We start from the raw sequence: 14987 nt of genomic DNA on the forward strand, positions 1-14987 counted from the left end.
GTGGAGAAGAAAACAAACCTTACAGATTAGTACAAAACTGTTCTCTGTGAACTCAAGTAATGAAAAAGCAACAAATTAAATTTGCATCTTGAAAAACAGATACAGCACACATAGAAGTAACTTCTAGATGGCACATTATAGAAAAAGTCACCACATACACAACTATCATAACTAGGCTAGTTTTTATAACGCTGCTTCAGACCAACATGACTAACCACCTGAATCTCTGTTGTACTGAAGTCAGTAATCAACATATCAGACAATGTTTTAGGTTGAATATCAGCTGGAAAGTTCTCAGCAACAAGGCAAGATGCTTACTTGTACTGGACTGTTATTTTCTCGAACTCATCCAGAATAACATCCGATTCAGTGACATGCCTTGAAACCCTGTTGGGGTGCCAAATCTTTACTGAATGCGTAGTATCACCATCTGGATCTAATAAAGTAGCAGAAGTTTCGAATCAGTCGTTGATATTATGGTGCCCTTCCTCCTCCAATATGAAAATGTAAGAGGGTAATTTAAGATTTCTTAAAATTCAGCTATATAAAGAAATGTCTGCCTCTTATAACATTTTATATGACAGTGAAAATGATAAAAGAATTATTATCTGCAATTTAGTACAACCATATAGCTGACAGTATGACTTTAATGCCCTTAGTACCACAAGCATTAATTTAATCCTGAAAAACCTTCAATGGATAAATACAATGCTACAAATGATAACTCCCTTACCAGTGTTTTCTGCCCCCATCTCTGGTGAACATCCCTCCTCTTGCTGCACAGGGGATTTAGCAGTCACCATAGACATCTGTTAACACAAATGGACAAACTTGTTTGCCAGAAGAGTTCTGTAATATCAGGAAGTTGGAGCTGTTAAAATCTGCTTACATCACCATCATTTTAAGCTGCAGTTTTACCTAATTCTTGGCATGTATATGAATTTAATAAGGAATGCAGTGCCAGAGGTCAGTATCTGCTTATGCACAATAGTACGGAACAGCATTAATATACATACACTAGTGAAAATATCACTAAAACCAGAAACTAAACTAGGACATTTGATCTGCTGCAATCTGACGGATACATGCCCACCAAGTTAACTATGAGGACAAATTATTCTAATTATACTCCTTAAGCTTGTCACATCCTCATATGCAAGTTTCTCACATTCATGGTTTCTGGGAGACCTGAAACCATGAAGAGAATCACCTCAGGTCAGAGAACTGAAAATTACCAGAAAACTATATGCCTGCTCCATTGACACAACACACATGCTTGTGTACAGACTATTGCATCTACACATATGTAACGCAAATGATTACACATATATGATTGTATTCCTGGTGTGTTTGCTGTCCATCGGACTTTTGAACACTTGGAAAATCAGATCAGTGAGAAATGCATTCATTTATATGGTGGTAACATGTTTTGAAAGCTCCATTCCTAGACAAGAACATCATACTGTGTTTCTTAGGACCTGCATCTTGATTTCAGTCATGTAGGGTGGGGACAGTAATAACAGAGTTCTCCCTTGAACCCAGCTTGCCCTGAAACTTCAGCTAAGGTATTTAAAATCATACAAAATGCTACACCAATGTAAAATTATACAAATTTATATTTTTGCACACATATGCATGAGCTTTGCAAACTATGTGTATATGATCGCAAAGCTAAGTCTCTCTCTCTCTCTATATATATATATACACACACAAACACAAATATATACACATACTGCAAAGCTCATAAATTCCGAAGCTTCAACATATTGCTGATTTCCACACACACCTCCAATAAACAAACTGAAGGCTTGCTCTTATAATCACATACGTACCATATTTTCTTCTACCATTTCTGATTCAGTATCTTCTCTCATCACTCGCCTTGATTTTATGGCAAGTTGATTTTTGCTGGGGGAGAAAATTAATATAATGCAATATATCCAAGCATTCTGTTTTATATATAAAAATGTCAAAATTTCAGCTGCTGGAAAGAGGCTCAGTCAGAAATAAGGAGGCAGCACTATTTCAGTGGTAATCAAATTATGTGCAAACTGAATTGGTTGCCATGTATACACAAGTGCAAATGTGTGTGTTAGATATGATTTCAGGGTTAGTCTAAACAGGTCTATTCACAAGCAAATCCCATTTAATTCAATGAGGCTTACTTCCAGGAAAGTGCACTCCAAAGAATGGATAGGCAGCTATCCGCCATCATTAAATATACTGTCATTTAAAGATTGCCATAGCACCTGAAATTGTTTTATGTTTTTAATGTACTAGGGGTATATTTGCTAAACTGGTTTTTATATGATGTTTTATGAATATGTAAGCTGCCCTGAGCCTGCTTCGGCAGAAAGGGCAGGATATAAGCCAAATAAATAAATAAATATAAATAAAACTATATGGGGATGTGTGAATGGTGACTGAATGGAGAATTGGTGGAGAATGAATAAGCAGAACGTGACTTGAAGTCACACAATTAGCACATGGTGACCCCATCTACGGGGTGTTCCAGGCACATGATACCATTGCCTTCCTCTGCAGAGCAACCCCAGTCTTCCTCAGTGGTCTCCCAATCCTATACTAACCATGGGATTTGCTGCCAGAGGATGTAGTTATGGACACAGGAATAAAGAGCTTTAATGAGGATTAGAAAGACTAATGGAAGATAAGTCTATCAATGGCTACTATCATGGTGACTGAGGGGAACCTCCATATTAAGAGGCACCAGACCTCTGAACTCAAGAATCAGGAGGCAACATCAGGGAAGGCCTCGGCCTTTATGCCCTGTTGTTGGCCCTCCAAAGAAACTGGTTGGCCACCGTTTGAGATAGGATTTGGACTAGATGGATCATTGCTCTGATCTAGCAGGGCTCTTCTTTTGTTGTTATGGCTGATTCTGCTTCCAAATTCTGAGAAGCTCATGCTAAGACAGGCTATTTGGGCAGCTAAATGTAATTAATTCTCAAATTGATAGGGGAGGGGGTAAACTTTCTACTGTATGTTGCTTTTCTGGTTCAGAATTATATGGAAAAAATTGAGAGTCCAAGGGGAACTGAAAGATAGGGGATTAAAAAAAACAAACCCTGGAAAATTCTCTCTAGGAATGAAACAAATTGGGAAATAGCAGAGATCATCAAACAAATTATTAGCTTCCTTCTCATCTACCCCTGAAACAGCAGTCTAGGATAGTTGCAGTTGCCTGATAATATTAAATGCTGAGATCTGGAGCAAGCTGAGAAGGAAACTGTTTGTCCAGCCAAAACATTCACATGTTACAGATCAGGAAAAGGGCATTTTTCCCCCTTTTCTTATTTACACTACATTAAAAAAATTGGGATTAAAAAGAATTGGGGTCAGTGAAAACATACCTCATTGTGCACATCCCTTGACTCTAATTTCACACATACATTTCTGTATATTGTCCATCTGTCTAGAATCTAGAGTCAAGTACATGTGTTTGCAGCAAATTATTGAGATTGGAAAAAATTTAAGTTTTCCTTTGATCTTAAGTAATCCCCTTTCCCTGGTTCTTTTAGTTTCAAAATGATCATTTCTGCATCACAAGGGAATCCACCAAGTTTGTACAACCTCCTACCTTTTCTGTTTGTGACCTTGTTTTGCTACCTTACTGATGGCAGGAGCACGAAGTTCACTGTTGCCAGGTGAATTACTGATGGACTCATCATGTTCTGAATGTTGGTCTTTTTCTACTTCTTCATCTTCGTAAACAGACACAGCAGTACTATGCAAGGGTAAATCTACATAAAAATAAAAACATTACAGTCATTTGCACCATCTGCTTGTGGGATTGATGTTTCTTTTGCACGGCTAAGAGAGCAAGACCCAAAAACTGCAAATACAGAAAGAGTCCAGAGTTCTTGAATCTGCACAAATTCTCATTTCCACATTCTTGCAATTCCAGTCTACATATATGTCACAGATCTAAAGCTGTACAAGGCCTGTAGCACCATTTCCAATCTCATCCTTGCTGATGCAGACATTCAGCTGGAGACGTGTCATTGCATAAAAATGGATTCAAAGACTGGTATTGTTGTTCCACTCTATATGTAATATATGAGTTGGCTTTGAGAAAATTATTGTAAAACTCACTTGTACCATCTGAATATCACCTTTCAGATAGAAGTTTATTTCTTCACTGTTGCTAATCATGCACAAATTCAATTAACTGACTAATTAAGCTCATATGAATAATCAACCTAAGATTATTTTACCAGGCAACAGATCTAGTAACTATATACTATCAGCTAAAATTCATAAAAGGTGAACACTAACTAAAAATCTCATCAGACTCCTCTTCTTGCTCACTTCCAGGAACTTTCAAAATTCTTGATACATCTGGCATTTCAGGAGGAAGCCATTTATTATGCATTTGCAACTTGGTTTTACATCCCTGGAGAAGGAAGCAGTAAAACAGAATTTGAAACCAGTTTTAAAAAAAATTCTATTTATTCTACTGAAAAAGAAATATAATGTGAACACAAAAAATACATATTAGAACCAGTTACCCAAAAATTATGAATGAGATGATGCTGAAAATATGAAGAAAGCTAACAAGGCCAAAATAGTAAATATTTTTGTTAACAAAATACATAAGAAGGGCAAACAGTTAATTGTATATTAAAAATTACAAATGACAGATCATCCATGCTGACAAATACACTGTGCTGCACTTCAAACTAGTATATAATGAAAATGTCGCACCTAAGGCACTCTCTGCAGTGAGAATATCACTTACATATCAAAGGCAATGAAGAATTAAATGAAAAATTATCATGTAATCAAAACAACACAAAAGATATGGATCAATTCAAATTAAGAAGCAGAAAGTGCTTCATGTGTATGAGTAAAAAAGATGTGTAACTTACTTCTGATTTCTTTGATTCTTGTCGTGGTTTTTTCTTTGGCATATTAACTACTTAAATAAGAACAACATGAACATTACTTTAAATATAACCCATTCTTTATCTTTAGGTACTTTACCTAATATCAAATCTTTATTATACTTGTAACTCTTCTTCAGTAGACCACAGAATGGTGTGTCTGAGGTTCCTAAAACAACATGCCAAGGCATCACCTCTTGTGGGGTATTTTTGCAATCTCCTGTTCAAGTATTTGACTCAGTGCTGCCTGGTTTCAGAAGCTCTTAGAAGCTCACAGAACATTTCCATGATTCTTTAAGCTCATAAGCGTGTACCTTGTATGACAGTAAGTTAATTACCTGTTTGATTATCTGTTTTGTGCACGTGAACACATGCAAGTGAATGAATGCAGTCTAAAAATTAGTTTTCTTGACGTGAAAAATCAGTGATTACTTAGGAAAACATGCTGGGTGGCAATCAGAGAGCAGGAGAAGGGTTGATGTCTGTTGAAAGAATTGATGATACTGGACTGGTAATTGCTGCTTGCTAAAAAATAATTTTTAAATTTTAAAAACTTGTTAATACCTAAAAGACGTAAGGAATTTTATTGCAGCTGATTATTGTGTTGTTTTAATCAGTTAAAGCCCATTTGATCAATCTAAAAAAATGCATAACAGAAGATCCCAGGAACTTCTAAAAGCAAGGGCTTCATTCAAATACAATTTATACTTGTATAACAAGTATTGTCCAACCTTGCTGGAAAGGCAGAAAAAAATATTAGAAGGAAATGAAGCAGAAACTGTACCAAAGCCTAAGGGGAAAACTGAACATTTAATTGAGAACTAAGCTACCTCTAACCAAATAGCAAAAATTATGGTATGTATGCTAAGACAGCATAGGATACTTCAATTTGCCGTTTTCTGTCAAGTATTGGACATATTTATAATTTTGCTTGTAAAAAACCAAGTCATTAATAAATCAAATATAAATACCAAATACTGCACTTTCATGTGTTAAGATAAATGATGTGTTTTATATTGTTATAAAGTAGTAAAATCAGTTTCGATTTGATAAGACAATAGGTATTGCATATATTTCACTTTTTTGCCCCCAATTTCACACCACATGATGAGGAGGCTTTGGGACAGCTTGCTTATCTGACTGCACTCAAAGACCTCATCCTTCCTTTAGAAAGCTTCTAGCATCATCTGAAAACTTTAAAAGACCTTCTGAAACAAAAAAAAAGTTTTGTTCAAAGTGCTGTAAATATTTAATAGTTTTAAACTATTAAACTAATTTTTAAACCGTTTGCATGGATTTCAATATTGTAATCCACCTTGAGTGTTTATTTTTAAACAGAAAGACATTGTAATTGTTCAAATAGATAAATACATCACACCTGGTATTTAAAATATGTTGCATTCCTGCCATCCTCCTAAAGATCTGAAGTAGCATCTCCACTACAAAAGGGCAGGCGTGTTTGCTTGTTCGTGTATCTGTCTCCGTTCACGTATAAATTCTGCATAGACTGGTTAGAACCATGATGGCGCACCTATGACACGCGTGTCACTGGTGACACGCGAGGCAATTTGGTTGACACACCGGAAACCAAGGAGCTTGGCGAGCTGCGAGTCCTTCGGAGGCTGCTGAGCCCGTCTCGGAGGAGCAGCAGCTGCTAAGATGAAGGCGAGAAGAGGCAGCAGCAGCGCAGCGGGCCGCAGCCGCCGCCTCTTTCCCCGGCTCCAGGCCGGGGGTGGGAGGGAAGGTTGGCCGACGCTGCCAGCGCCTCGCCTTGACCTGGGGGTGGGAGGAGACAGCCTCCTGGCGCAACCCGTCCCCCACCCAAAGCAGAGGCAGCCAAACGCGCCTCCTCCTCCTCGCACCAGGGCCGAGCTTTGCAACCCCCTTTTCCCGCCCTCCCCGGGGCCTGAGGAAATAGGTGGGTACAGCAAGAAAGAAAAAAAGAGCATTGCAAAAAAAGAGGCAGGGGGGGAAAGAAGTGCCCTCCTCGGCGGGTCGCGCCTTTGCAATGCCAGGGCTTTGCAAATGCAGGAGCAAGGCAGGCGTGTTTTTTTCCGTTTGTTTGCACGGAGCGGCTGGGGGGGGGAGGCAGAGATGGCATTGCAGCAGTGTGTGTGGGGTGCAATGCCCGAGGGGGCGTCGCTCTTGGGCCTGTTGTGGGGCTGCCCCCCCCCATCCTCCTCCTCCACCCGGTCCTGGGTTTTTTTTTGCAACCAACATGATCTTTCTCACTTTGCATCTCGCTCTTTCTCATGGCCGCCTGCCGGAGGCGGGGTTTCAGATTTAAAGGACAAGCTGCCCTTTTCAGCTTGGAAGAGGAGGAAGGGGGTGGGCGATGGGGGCTGTGTGTGGGTTGCAAAAGAGCAAGGGGAGGGGAGCATTGGGTCGCCCCCCCCTTGGCTTCCCTTGGCAAGCGCTGGAGGAGAAAAGGCGGGAAGAAAAAAAGATGCACCCTTTCCCGCAGGGTTACAATCCCCAGGTGGGGGCAGGGGATCCCCCTCTCCCCAAAATACCCCCCCAAGTTTCAAAACGATTGGACCAGGGGGTCCAATTCTATGAGCCCCAAAAGATGGTGCCCCTATCCTTCATTATTTCCTATGGATAAAGGCATTTTAAAAGGTGTGCTGTCCCTTTAAATGTGATGGCCAGAACTCCCTTGGAGTTCAATTATGCTTGTCACACCCTTGTTCCTGGCTCCACCCCAATGTCTCCTGGCTCTACCCCCAAAGTCTCCTGGCTCCGCCCCCAAATATTTCTTGAATTGGACTTGGCAACCCTCTTTCTTTATTGGGGCTGCAAATATCATCAAATTATTGATATTTCTTGAAGTGACACGCGACCCGAGGAAGACTACACTTTTTCCCAATTTTCGACACACCAAGCTGAAAAGGTTAGCCATCACTGGGTTAGAACTTAATTTCAAAGCCAAAAAAGGACTGCGGGTGACAGGCATGGAAGCTTCTCCTTCCTACCAGTCTTACCACCCCAGGCACTTCTGGATAATTTTACACATTAGCTTAATAGTAGACTGTTAGGAAATAAGGAAGGAGACGATTTAGCTCTCCCACCCGTGCTATCGCTTTCATTGTAAAAGCGGAGACTCCACCTAAATAATTCTCATTTATATGCAAACAAGTCAAGAGCACTGTGACAGACAGGTCAGGTTCCACCTCTCCCTAAGAGCAGCCAATGGCAGCTGACAGAATGCTGGTGAGAGGGAAACACCAGTTAGTTCAGCTGGGTGTCAGACCGGCTGAGTCAAGCTGTGGGAAAAGGGAGGTTTAAAGCTGACTGGAAACAGAACAACTTCTAACAGGAAAATCCCAAATGACCTAATAGCCTTCTCGGGACCCATGGCGGCGGTGAAGGAAGAAAACAGAACATCCCCCGCGCAGACGCCCTAAACTCGTTAGAGGCGGGAACGTTAAAACCGAGAGGCCCCGTCAACGATAACTTACCCGTCCACGTCCGTCGCCCTGGCAACCCGCGCGCTCGCTGTCCACTACTAAATCCCTCCCCTTTTCCCTAGCGTTCTTTCATTCGCTCTGCCTCAGCTACGCAACAAAAGCCACGCCTTCTTACCTGGCTCCTCCCTCGCCTCGCCTCAACTCAACCCGCCTGGCCACTTTGAATAAAATTCCCGCGTCCGCGCTTGGTCTCCCGCTCTGCTGCTGAAGACACCGCCCTAATACCGGCAAGCCCGGAAGAGTCTGCTAGCCATAGGGGGGGGGGGGTCGCTCTTCTCCAACCGCCCAACTGGCGCGTTCTCGCCGCCGTGACTGGAACAGCTGCCTCAGCGAGCACACGGAGAGGGAGAGGCGTGTGGGGAGTGTCACTGAGCTCCGTTTACCCCCGTGCGCCTGCGAGAACACGATGCGCAGGGCCCTTCTCTTTTTGGACGCGTCTTCAGGGGGGGGGGAGGACGCACGTGGCGACAGTCTCCTCGTTTGACTCTCGACACCGATCCCCCTCCGCGCAACAGATGGTTTGGTCCATTGCTTCCGGGTATAGAGGAGAAGACTCGTGTCAGTAGGACAAAGTTTGAGTCCTCCAGTGGCGTTTTTAAGGCCAACGAAGTTTTATTCAGGGTGTGACCTTCGCGTGGACACTCATACCAAGAATTAAACTTTGTTGGTGTTCAAGGTGCCACTGGACTCACACTTTGTTCTTATAATATAGTGGGTTCTGTGGATCGGGGTGTGTGTGTGTGTGTGTATACATACATACACACACACACACACACGTGTCAGGGCTCCCTCGCAATCATTCTATTGGTCCATTCAAACCAGCAGGGGGGCCATGATTGGAGCAGGGCTGTAGGGATTAGGATCCTGCTGCCCATTATTCCAAAACTGATCCGCTGGCTCCAGTGAGCCAGGCAGAAACACCCCATTCATTTCTCACTTGAGTCCACATGCATAACAGTTCTGCTTCAGACAGAAGGCTGCCCACCTGAATCCGTATTAAATTTATAGTTAACAAGGAAGCAATGCCGCCTAGTGGCGGGAGGAGGAACTCCTGTGGTCTGTGGTATGGAACGGGACCTGCCTCTGTGGGTTTTTTTTTTCTGCCCTGAGATTTCGCGTATGAGATTATGACAGACCTTCCTGTCAAGCAAACGTCAATCTAACAAAGGCGTCTTCAGAATGCATCTAATTCAGATATTTTTAGGGATCATTATTACAAGAAAATGTTTTTAATTTTAAAGGGAAATAATGGAGGTGGCTTGCTTTGTATTTTTATAAACAGCAAAAATAAACAGGAATCTTGTGGCACTTTAGAAATTAATTTTATTTCGACATTATTTCTTGTGGCACTTTAGAAATTAATTTTATTTCGACTAGAGCCTACTTCATATAACGTTCTTTAAAATGTAGGAAGTGCAGGGTGAAATGTAATGATGGAAAATTCAAATTTAAACTAAAAAATACAGAGACTGTTCACTAGTGCCAAACTATCATCGGTATTAACACTTGCGAACCTCAATTTTTACTTTTTTATGTGGATAGAATCAGGTGAGTAGGCATGTTGGTCTAAAGCAAACAAACAAACAAAAAACCTCCCAAAAGTTTGAGTCCAGGGGCACTTTTAAGTCAAACAAAGTTTAATTTTGGGTATAAGCTTTTGTGAATGTCCACAAGAATTAAACTTTGTTGGTCTTAAAGGTGCAACCGGACTGTGTTCTGGGTTTTAAAATGTGGATTATAGGTTGGCACAGCTCCTCCATCTAGTGGCAAATTGAGACAACACCACCTTTGTGATAAATACAGCAATGGAACCCAGCCAGGTTAGGGCAAGAATCTATAGTATGAGGTAAATCACAATTTAGTTGCTATAGCAACATACACAACTCACATGCCCTCATACTTCAAAGCCTTTCCTTCTCAGGCATAGCTTGGAAATTAAACTTTCCTACTTTTATGACAAACCATACTCGTGTTTGAAGCAAACCAAGATTGAAATGGTGGGAACAAACCATACTTAGTGGTTCAGATGAAGCTGCAGTTTGGAACATTCTACATGATTCTGGCCCCCATGTGAATGACTTTGCATATTTACCACTGAACAGTTCCATAGTCTGGGTTTGCTTTCCCTCTCCTGCCCCTGCTTCCAATCATAGTGGTGACATGACCTAATCAAGCAAACTGCAGGGCACTTCTGCAAGAGTCCAGCTGTGCCACATACAGGTTATATTGCCAATGTTTACACACAAGCCAAGGACATGTTCTAAAAAGCAGTTGAGACGATACTGCTGCCTGCCTCCGTAGACTAAAGGGCAATTGAAGACATTAAACAAACAGTTGACTTACAGGAACTTGTGAGGGAGTGCTGTAAGCCAGACACCCGTTCCAGAGCAGTCTATGCATAGCAAAGCTAGCCTGCCGCTTAAAAGGAAGGATTCCATAGCTGGAGGGCTGTTCAGACTCGACAGTTCATTTGTGTTCAAGGAAGGAAATATATGCGGCACTTACCTTTGTGTGTAAGATTAGCATTCCTTAGTGTCAGTCAGTCAGTCTGCATTAATGCAGTGATGCAATAGTGATTGCATTAACTTTCACTATTAAGTGATCTAACCAGGGCTTTTTTTGAGCAGGAACACACAGGGACACTGTTCCAACTGGCTTGGCATCGGGTGTGTGGCCTAATATGCAAATGAGTTCCTGTTGAGCCTTTTTCTTCAAAAAAAGCCGTATGTGAAACAATGATGGTGTCAGGAGTGTGAGGCCTGATATGCAAATGAGTTCCTGCTGGGTGTTTTCTACAAAAAAAAGTCCTGGATATCTACCTTTTTAAGGCAGGACTTTTCTGTGATACATCTTAATGTAGTATGGGCCACAAAGTATCCTATAACCATCCCATTACAGCATCCCCAGGGTTTTAAAGTTTTCTGTAGGTAGATACCTGCACAAATAAGTTCAACACTTCCTCTTTCAATCTTCTAAAGACCCAATTATTGCAATTTAGGATTTAATAAGCCTCAGAATAGTTTGGGTTTGTCTTGTTTTTTGTTCCTTATTTGCACACTATCCTTCCCTTTTATTATTCTCATCATCTGACCAAGGATCTTGAGTAAAGTCAAAACAAATGCAGGATAAAATACAACACAGCAAATATTAAAATACAATGAATTAAAACCCATCTCTGTGACAACAAAAAGAAACCACAAGTGCTAGAAATCTGGCAACAGAATGTGTTATTTCCAGCTTGGTGTCTGCCCGCAAAAAATGAGATCATGTGGCATTTGACAGGCAGCTGATATTTACTCAGGACAGATGTAATCCAGAGGTCTCTGAGTGGTGTTCCTCAGTCACAGAATAAGATGAAGTGATGCATGGTCTCTGTTGCTCCAGATGCACAGTAGCAGTCGTGATCAGAATACAGAGTTCTAGCGACACCCACACTCCGAGTTTTGCAGTTTGGCAGGACATTCAGTCTGCCTGACATAAAAGTACACCTGTGACCAGGAGCTGCAAGGAGGCTTAGATATGAGGGATGGGGAGGGAATTACCACTGTGAGAGTAGAGCACGCACACCTTGCATGGGCCTCTGTGCTGGCATGGTAAAACTCAACCCTTTCCCACCACACATCAGAATAGCCATATTTGTAAATAAAAGGGGAACCAAGAAACTCAAACTGACTATCCACACATTTTTCTCATACTTTTCTAAAGGAATCTTCCTTTAGTTAATGTAAAAGACATCCTCACACAAACACACATTTTTTGGGCAGCTCAATTGGGCATTGAAAAGAGGCCCTCCAGTGCCAAGTTGAAGGGCCCTGAACTCCAGTGAGCGCTGTGCAAACTCCAATCTAAGCATAGTCCTATAACTTAAAATCGAGTGCAACAGTAGGTATAGCCTTCTCCTAACATAAGAGCATCAAATATACCAAGGTGACAGTCACAGAGAATTCTTGAACACTTCCTGCAGTGTATTGCCTATGTACAAATTTAAATAAAAGGCTAGGAACAGGAGAATTGGCACACTCCTTGTGCATTCTGATCCAACTGAATATAAACCACACTCAGATGGTAGAGAGCTAGAAATTGACTTAACTGGCAATTTTATTTGTACATCATCAAGACTCATTAGCAAATTATGTCCCAAGATTTGGGGAGGGAGGAGTCCAGGAAAGAAAGAACAGCTATGTTTTATAGCAACAAATGTGTTCTGCCCATTGCAGAATCTAGCTGCAAGCCAAGGCAGCTGTTCCTCTGAGATGCTAGTTGCTTCCTGGAATCATTCGCAGACTGTAGGTTATTTTGCTCTAAACTTAAGGAGTTCTAGGCAGCTTCTATTCATGTCCTTACTAGTTTCTCAGCAGTTCTGACATATTAGAGAAATTGTGTGGCTCTGCAAAGGTCAAGTACAGGAAACTCTGAGTGAGATAGTTCAGAAAGGGGCAGTTAGATACAAGTCCAGGAGCATTTTAGAGACCAACAAGATGCGGGGGGGGCGGGGGAGGCAGATGAGCTTTTGAGAGTCAAATCTCCATCAGATGGAGTGGAGAGCTGAGTCCTTATATCCAAGTCAGAAGGTGGGAGGGGTGTTGCAAAGGAGGAACTCAGGATGCAGAGGTACAATGAGCATTGCAATGGGGATCATTAGAGCCAGGGGGAAGGGAGAAAGCTTGGGGGAAGAAAATTATCATCTATAGTGAGATAAGAATTCTGAGTCCTGGGCAAAGGGGAGGGCAGTTCAAAACTTGTGAATTAACTCAAATTCAGCAATCTCATGTTTTAATCTCCTCTTGAAACTTCTCTGTTTGAGAGCTGCCATTCTTAGGTCAGCAATGGAATGACCCAGAAAGGGGGCTACTGCCTTTCCAGGGTTTACATGTTTTGGATGTAGCAAGTTGGAGATTGCTGTGTAACAGCTAGTACTTTCTCTACATTCCATTGTTTCAGATCCCAAATGGTATGAAAAGAACTCAAAAACAGACTTGCTCTTTTTATAGCCAACAGTGTTCCACTTCCCTTGAACATACTAGCTGCATTATAATTGGTTTCCATCAGAGAAGCCGCAGTTCTTAGGATCAATTTAAAGCAGCAGCAACAACAAAAGATTTACTTCAATTAAATGCAGAAATATTTATTTTGGTTTCCTTCATTGGTTTTTGGAAATTTTGGTTTTATAAAATATAGAAATAGCCAACACTAAGCAAACATTTCAACTCCAATGTAACAAATGACAGAATACTCTAGGAGTATTGGCTTGGATACTGGTGTACAATTTGGGTATACGTGTAATGAAATTATGCCGCAGGGTAGTGCATTACAATCACACAATTTTTAGTGCAAACTTTTTGTTGTGCTTGTACATACATTTAACAGAAATTAATGACTGCTGTATGGAAAACAAAATCTAAGCTTGGATTATTACAAGGCATCTCAATTCCATTCTCCTCCAAACAGATGTACACACTTGGTAGTGAAGTCTTCTCCCCCCGCCCCACATCCCCAGTGCTGTCCCGTATTAACCCACATCCTATTCCCTTCTGTTGGCTTTTCTTGTTCTTTACACCTAGTTGATCCAAGATTAATTTTGATTACATTCATTTCAATGAAGTTCCTCAGTTACTTTTTACTCCCTCCATCCTCTTTTACGTTCAGTGGATATAAGACAGAAGCTTTGTACAAAGACCAGCATGTTAAAATGATCAAGGTTTAGCCTGCTCTGCGGAAGCAATCTAGTGGCTGGCAAAGACAGAGAGAGATCACTAGCCCCAGATCACTGCCACCCCCCTCAACCTCATTCTCCAGCATGCTGTTGCCACAATCCATCTTTGGAGGTCCTGAAGAAGTTTCCTCGTGTTGCACTGGTAGTTTTCATCTAGACTTTCAGAGCAGAAGATCAAAGATGCACAAGCTAGTTCTCTACACTATCTGATAATCATGTGTCAGGATGCATTTCAATGCCCAGGAACCAAATAAAGCTTCCAGCTAGTCAGCAGGGAGCCTGCCCAAGTTCTGAGCAAACATAAGCAAGCAAAACGCCTTGTGTTCTCAGTGCTCCCTTCTTGTGTTGCCCTGAAAAGCCTTCAAATGCCAAACCTTTAGGAAATTCATCAGATGTACAATATACTAAAGACAATACATGTGCTAGCAACACACATCCCTTTAACATGCCTTGGCAAGTCACTTTTTTTTGGCTGAGAAAGTCTTAAATAACTTACAAATCACATACAGATAGCATTTACAGTTTAAGGCTCATTGAGGAAGTTGTATGTCACCATATAAAAAATGGTCTGCAACACCAGTGGACAGTAAGGCAGTGTTCCATTTTTCTCCAGGATTCCTATGTCGAGTACCCTTTTGCGTAAAAAGTTAATGATTGCACAGTTTCCTTTGCTATGTTTGCTGCAGTTAATTTACAGATATGAAGGTCAAACAGCAAATGCTGTTCTCTCCAACAGTTTTGCTTCAGTTTACATCTGGATATTCGAATAGAGTTCTTCTATCTGGGATTTGAAGTATTTGCGCAGCTCAGGTCTCTTTGCCTTCAATGTTGGCGTTAATAGGCCATTCTCAATAGAGAACATTTCAGAGTGAAGGGTAATGGCTTTAACCTGTGGGTGAAAGG

At 41.4% G+C, this 14987-nt stretch overlaps 2 protein-coding genes across 7 annotated transcripts in view; both read right to left on the minus strand.

The window, feature by feature from the left end:
• LOC132590815 (centromere protein U-like) overlaps positions 1-8774 on the minus strand; it is a 16996-nt gene extending 8222 nt beyond the window's left edge. The window contains exons 1-8 of one of the 5 annotated variants that reach the window (XM_060263744.1): positions 8363-8382; positions 5243-5386; positions 4890-4939; positions 4297-4414; positions 3599-3761; positions 1833-1908; positions 734-809; positions 319-436 (exon numbers count right to left, since the gene is read on the minus strand). In XM_060263744.1, the coding sequence (XP_060119727.1) occupies positions 319-436; positions 734-809; positions 1833-1908; positions 3599-3761; positions 4297-4414; positions 4890-4931 (593 nt within the window). In that variant the 5' untranslated portion in view covers positions 4932-4939; positions 5243-5386; positions 8363-8382. Of the gene's footprint in view, positions 1-318; positions 437-733; positions 810-1832; positions 1909-3598; positions 3762-4296; positions 4415-4889; positions 4940-5242; positions 5387-6282; positions 6616-8362 lie in introns of those variants that run through there. The other 4 variants (XM_060263742.1, XM_060263745.1, XM_060263743.1 and 1 more) reach the window with 4 other exon arrangements.
• Positions 8775-13480: 4706 nt separating this feature from the next.
• Positions 13481-14987, minus strand: part of LOC132590812 (long-chain-fatty-acid--CoA ligase 1-like) — a 47633-nt gene continuing 46126 nt past the window's right edge. For both annotated transcript variants that reach the window (XM_060263735.1, XM_060263736.1), the window contains exon 21: positions 13481-14973. In XM_060263735.1, coding sequence (XP_060119718.1) covers positions 14833-14973 — 141 coding nt within the window. In that variant the 3' untranslated portion in view covers positions 13481-14832. The remainder of the gene's footprint in view (positions 14974-14987) is intronic.

This window comes from Heteronotia binoei, unplaced genomic scaffold (assembly GCF_032191835.1).
Source record: "Heteronotia binoei isolate CCM8104 ecotype False Entrance Well unplaced genomic scaffold, APGP_CSIRO_Hbin_v1 ptg000811l, whole genome shotgun sequence".
NCBI classification, from domain to species: Eukaryota; Metazoa; Chordata; class Lepidosauria; order Squamata; family Gekkonidae; genus Heteronotia; species Heteronotia binoei.